Source organism: Pseudopipra pipra, chromosome 1, assembly GCF_036250125.1.
Source record: "Pseudopipra pipra isolate bDixPip1 chromosome 1, bDixPip1.hap1, whole genome shotgun sequence".
In the NCBI taxonomy this organism is placed as follows: Eukaryota; Metazoa; Chordata; class Aves; order Passeriformes; family Pipridae; genus Pseudopipra; species Pseudopipra pipra.
The window spans coordinates 92,170,072-92,176,780 of NC_087549.1; the positions used below are offsets into that span (position 1 = coordinate 92,170,072).

A 6,709-nucleotide genomic window follows, 5' to 3' on the forward strand; every position below is an offset into this window, starting at 1 on the left:
TGTGAAATATATAACTTGATCCCTGCAATGGGGCTTCACAGCAGTACACCTCCTTACAGAGCATTTCAAAACTCTGAAACCACACACCTTTGTGGAGCACAGTGGAAGCAATTATCGAGGAATACATTGTGGTTTAGAAAAGTATTAATTTCCATGATTTGTAGGAAACACCAGAGGAATTAGCAACTAGAAGATCATCAGCAAAATGTCAAAACTTCTTCCAAAATCAGAAAGCCAACTCCCAGACAAGAGGATTATTAAACACAGACTTTCCCTGTTTTGTTCAAGTACCAGCCTTGTAATGGGAACTCTGAGATCTAGCCAAAGGCTTCCCTTGATTCTCAGTTCTGTCTGCAGCTGCAGGGCCAAGACATTTGTACTGTGTTTGCCTCAAAGAGAGGTTGAAGTGCCAAGTTCAGAAATATCTGTAAATCTCTTGGAAAGCAGTAGTGAGAAAAAGGTGTAAATGCATCATCTGCCCCCTGAGAACCTCTCCAGTATCAGAGAGCTTTGAAGCTGTCCAGGAGGATCAGACATATTACATGAAGGAAGCACTTTAGGGAAAGCCTGGATGTTTATGTAACTGTATCAAATAGGCACTTGCTGTTTTCTGAACAATCTGTCAGCTCTCCTGAGCTGCCTGAATGAAGGGTGAGGTTTAAAACTCATTTGCAAAATATGTGTATTTTTTTGCTCCTGTGGAGGCAAGCTGTGACTCACAGGTGACTTGTAAACTATAAGGATAGGTATCTGAGAAGAGTAATAAAAAAACCTCAAACACTGAAGAGAAAGAAAAGAAAGCAAATTCCTCTTGTGCAGGGTGCAACAGCACCATGACTCACAGGGGCCCAGGGGAGAAAGCTGCTTTTTGACCTCCATCAACCCTTTCAGAATTGAAAGGTCTTCTCTATTCAAGGCCATCATTTTGATGGACCTGCTCTATAAAACTCCTAGGAGTTTGGGAGCTGGATATTACAGGAGGTCCTCTCTTCCCCTGAAATCAGTCCATGTTAAAAAAGTGCTATGGTGGTGTTACATCCATGCTTTGAGAAAATATAAACCAAACTGATGTGCACAGCAGTGGGGCTGGACGGAATAGAAAGATGCTCAAATGGACAATGGCCAAAATAAAGTAAATTTTTCCTTTTTGTTTTCCACTTTCTCCCTTCTATTCATTAATCAATCTGAAAAATAGATTATATTCTTTATTTAAAACTACTTTCTTCACAAGCAAGCCAAAAAATATATGCATTACAGAACACTGCTTCAATACACATTTCTGAAACTTCTCTGACTCCTTTAATTCCTTAACACTGTAAACATACCCTGATATATTTATATGCAGTGGTAGCAACCTGAGATCAGTGCTTAAAAATAAACCAAAGAGGAATTGCAATGTGTGTGTGCGCAACAGACACAGCAATCTCTACTAGAGGCTGAAGAGATGACATTAGAAGGATACTGTCCATTATGCTTATTTGGTTTTAATCCAGATGGCTAAAGCATGAGGTATAGAGAGTCATGCAAATGTGGTGTTTTTTTAAAAATAAACTCAACAGTAATTATCATTGAAGCAACTAGACACAGTCCCACATTACTTTCTAGATGAAATGGCCACCAAAGGTAAGCACACATCTAGCTATCCCCATTCCAAGCACAACCAGTCAGACCCCAAAAAGGTCTAAGGATACCTACCTAAGGATATCTGTTCAAGTATGGTCCCCTCATCATTTGCCCTCCCTCTCTCAGAACACAAGTTTTTGTTCTGCTGAAATCTATGACTAAATTCCAACAGATTCACAGGACTATGTGACCCCTGGGCTTTGAAAAGCAGATGTCATCCTGAAGGCAACGGATATCTGCAGTAGCTATAGGGGAAATGTACATATACACATAAAGGAAAGGGCAAGAGTAAGTAAAAATGTCAGAGGCTTTTTAGTTTGTTATCAGCATATTGGTGGGTCTCTCCTTCTCTCATTGTCTCTTAAATTCTCCTTTGTGTCAAAAGAAAGTTTTCAGCTCTACTGCTGCATTTTCCTTTACACAATGAAGAACTCCGAATTTTAATTTCATTTTATAACAGTTCATTATGGCTTCTCAATTGAGGCACCTGCATCAAATGAATTAAGAGGGAATGTAATGGTTCCTTTGATGCAGGGCTGTACAACACTAAGCACCAAGCTATAAAGTAAAAGGAAAACAGCTGCATCATCCACAGAAGAAGTCTACATTTGCTTTCAGTAGGTGGGTTGAGCAGAGGCTGCAGGAGATGGCACACAGCAAACTAGGTAGAATAAAGGCACAAGGTTTATTTTGCTTGCAAACCCAAAAATCAAGTGATTTCTAGTCATATACCAAAGCAGACAGGAGCAAAATGGCTAACAATGAGATTTTAAAACAATACGAGCCAAATGTTTAAAAATCAGCATTTCAGCTACTGGAAAGTTGCCTGCATGGTTGTAGGTCCTAGGAAAGTTGCCCATCCATGAGTTCAGTAGCAAAACCAAGCTTCTGGTGCACATGAAGGTTTGAGGAGACGAAAGCTCACAGCCCGTGGTTCATGTGAATTGCTACTGCAACAAACTATTAATTATGTATGAATACAGCATTGATGACACTGATGGCATTGCGTGCATTTTGACACACAGCAGTCCCTCAAAGGAAGTGTTCTCTAATTGGTTCTATATCCCTCAAAGACAGACGTCTCCTTGGTACCTAGAAAGGAATATATATAATCCAAGTGGATGCTCCTCTGGGTAAATTTCCTTCCTGATCTCTCAACAGGGCTCCTGCTCAGGACCATACACCCTCCTGCTGCAGAACAACCAAGGAGGATTTCTGGTTCTTCCAAAGGCACTTACTGTTTGGCCTGGCAGCAGAGAATGCCAAAAAAGACCAAATTTACAGGTCCATATAATTTTCAATAGCAACAGATGGCCCTACAACAACTTCAGCAGGATATTTCCAGACAGAAAAAGAAACCATCTAACTGTATTAGAGAAATTGTATTGTAACAGAGAAACCCATGATGAAAATATATGAGGAATTTTCACTAAATTATTCAAATATAGGAATAAGCAAATCACACTTTATTGGCAGGTCACTGTTCAGTTAGCCAGTACAAATAGCTGCATGTAATAGATTTGTGTTGTTTATACAAATGTTAACATAAAACAGATTAATACATTGTCTGAATTAGAGGACTAAACTGCTCCAATTTAAGGTAAGTATTTGGTAAATCACTGGTGCAGCAATACATGCAGTTATTAAATGCCCTGAAGTCAGACCAAAAGCCAGATGAAAAATTTAGTGATAGAAAGATTGCCTCTGAATTTCCAATTACATGAGTTAATGATTTCAGTTACTAAATAAATTACCCCAAAAGTTTTATGCCATTTTAACCTACTTCTCTCTACCTCAGATAGCATTTACATTCATATCTAACTTCATTTTAACACTGAAGCACCTGAGTAATCATTTCAGCAGCAGGTAAATGCCTAAAAATGCAGCAGTGACTTCTAGCAGGGGTGTTAATCCTTCTCAGAATTCAGATATACCGTAATTTCCACTGTGCAATAAGGCAAGAGAACTTGTGTCCACAGTGAAACTATCTTTAAGAGAATATAAACTGATCTAAACCTTCTGTGTATTCACAATCAACAAAACCTCATTTGGAAGCTAGGAAGAAAATGGGCCTTACTTCCCTCTTTCTCTATTACTTCTCACTAACATTTCAATTTGCAGTGGAATCCTCCAGTTTGGGAGCAAAAGCACTGTATTAATGACAAAGCAGGAGCAGGCAGTATTGAAAACCTCCTAAGTGCAGTCGTGTTAGCAGCACAGCCAACTCAAATTTACATATGCAAGAGTATTTGTGGTCTAAACACCATTACTTCAAGGAGCTTTTAGGGAAAGCTGCCCATGCTGTGGAACCACACACCAGATTATCTCTAGGTAAAGACACAGAGTTGGGCATTTTAGAGGAAGACAGTGTGTTCCAGTACAACCCTAATAAAGGTGGGAAAAAAAATAGCAGACTGAAGGGTGCTCCCAGAAATGTGTTTTCCTGGTATGGAAAAAATAGGCTTTGAACACCATATAACTCACTCATCAGTGGTAGCTCCTCAATCGCAATGTTCTTAGCTGGATTTAGGCAACCTTGAATGGAAGCTTCCAATTCTCCTATCATTTTGTCAAGCCAAACTCCTTTCTTGTGGAAACAAGAAAGCTGGAATTCCTGGAAACAGAATATCTGTCAACCCCATGAGTGTATATATGCTTAATTAAGAACAATGAAAACTATGTGCTGGGAAATGTAAATAAATGATGTATCACTTTCGCAGGTGCTGGTCTTTGATTACTCATCAAAAAGGATGAAAAACGTTTGGTTTTCAAGATCTGGACTAGTTTTAAAATGCCAAATTATTTGTTTGGTTGATTCGTTGTTGACTACAGCCAGCAGCAGCTAGGTCTTCTCCCACAGGTAGGCAAGAGATCCAACACAAGTTTTGCAGGAAGCACGGCATGTTGGTCAGGGGGTAATTTCACCATAAAGCCCAGAAACCACCTCCTCTCTATGTGCCTACAAGCACCAGAACTTTCCATGCGTTATGGCCAAAAGCAGCTTGAACCTGTAGTAGTAAGCATCTAAACCATTCAGGTAGAGCTATATATTTTTATTGAATGATCACCACTGTCTAAAATGACGAGGGAATCATTTGCCGTGTAAGTCAGTCCGACCGGATAAGAAAGCCCATAGCTAATTAGAGGGTTAAACATGGGAAACTCCTCTGGTTTCCCTAAGCATATTACGGCCTGGCTACAGACATCCGTTACTATAACACGACCTTCTTTGTCAAAGGCCACAGCCGTAGCATACATTTTGGAGGGGAAAACGAGGTTCAGACCGAAGCTATCCAGCTGGCCGATGAGATCCATCTCCGCACTGAATATCTTCACTCGGGTGCTGCCCTTGTTCAGTCCTTGAGCTTTCAGGTGCTCTATTACCGCGACAGCCCCCGAGGTCTGGCAGACCGCGACCGCTCTGGGGCTGACGAGCTGAGCCCGGATCATCTGACACTTCTTCAATTCCCCCCTTCCAAAGTCGGCCGTCAGGCGGTAGAGAGCGCCTGCCTCCGAGTCGGTCAGGATTACTTCACTCTTGGGGGTGGCATCCAAGCCCCAGGGCAAACGGAAGCCTTCCCGGACCGCCAGGACCCCCCTTCCCTCAAAATCGAAGGCCTTCACGGAGCGGTCCCCGCCGTCGGTGACCACCACGTGCCCGTCCGACGTGACCGTCACATCGAGCGGGTACTTCACGTCGTTGCCCGCGTCCCCCCTCTCCCCGAACCGCTGCAGGCAGAACCCGCTGGGCCCGAAGACGTGGATCCTCTTCTTGCCGTCGTGTGCCACGGCCAGGCGCCCCGTGCCGCGGCAGGCCGCCACCCCGGTGGGGTTCACCAGCGACCCCCAGCCGCCTAGGCACAGCCGCAGCCCGAGCCCCGCGGGGGCCGGCGCGGCCGCCCCTGGGCCGCCGCTCCCGCCCAGGGCCCGGGCGAGGCGGCCGGCGGGGCCCAGAAGCTCCAGCAGCTGCAGCAGCGGGCGGCAGTCGCTGGTCTCGGCGGGGCCGCAGGGCCGCCGGCAGAAGGGACACTCCAGGCGCCGGCTCAGGGCCCCCACGCAGCCCCCGCACAGGACGTGCCCGCAGGGCAGGTTGCGCGGCCGCCGCTGCCCGTCGGGGCCGTACGGCTCGAAGCACACCCGGCACTCCAGCAGGCTGAGCTCCGCCTCGTCCTCCGCCGCCATCCCGGCCCGAGGAGGTCGGACGGATCACCCGGAGGGGCCCCGGATCCCCCGTGCCGAGCGGGGCGGGCGCTCAGCGCGGCAGAGGCGGCCGCGCGCCCCCTGCGGGCCAGCCCGGGCGGGGCAGCGCTGCGGCGGGACGGCGCTGAGGGGCCCGGGCTGCCCGCCCTGCCGGGGTCATGCAGCGTTCCCGTGTCCGCCAGAGTATTCAAATATCCAGCGGAATGTTCAAATATCCACCCGAGCCTTCCTGTCTCCAGCGGATTATTCATATATTCACCAGATTATTCATATATCCACCAGATCCTCACAGACATCCAGTTACCGGGTTACCACACCACTGCTAGTGCTATTTATATCCCTACCAGAGTAAGGAAGTAAGCCACAGCTTCACAGAACCATAGAATGGTTGGAAAGGACCTTGAAGATCATCTAGTTCCAACCCCTCCTGCCATGGGCAGGGGCATCTGCCACTAAACCGTGTTGCTCAGAGCCTTATCCAACCTGGCCTTGAACACTTCCAGGGATGGGGCATCCACAGCTTCTCTGGGCAACATGTGCCAGTGTCAGTATCCTCTGTCAGTTTGAAGCCATTAACCATTGTTCTGTCACTGCATGCCCTCGTAAAACGTTCCTTTCCAGCTCTCCAGCTGGCCCTTCAGATACTGGAAGGCGCTATAATGTCTCCCTGGAGCCTTCTCTTCTCCAGGCTGAACAACCCCAACTCTCTCAGCTTGTCTTCATAGGAGAGGTGCTCCGTCCCTCTGACCATCTTTATTTCATCAGATTTCTCTTGCTGTTCTGGAAAACTTTAGAAAACACAATGAAAATATTTACATTCATCACTCGTGACACCTTTCTCAGACAAGTAAGTGCACACCTCTTGTAAGGTACAATGAACAACGTG

The 6,709-nt window shown here is 45.9% G+C and overlaps 1 protein-coding gene across 1 annotated transcript; it reads right to left on the reverse strand.

Moving 5' to 3' along the window:
- Nucleotides 1-2,289: 2,289 nt before the first annotated feature.
- On the reverse strand, nucleotides 2,290-5,898 carry NHLRC1 (NHL repeat containing E3 ubiquitin protein ligase 1). Its single transcript, XM_064665437.1, has one exon. It carries the CDS (start codon nucleotides 5,803-5,805, stop codon nucleotides 4,657-4,659), a length of 1,149 nt encoding a protein of 382 aa, XP_064521507.1. The 5' UTR covers nucleotides 5,806-5,898; the 3' UTR covers nucleotides 2,290-4,656.
- Nucleotides 5,899-6,709: the final 811 nt, after the last annotated feature.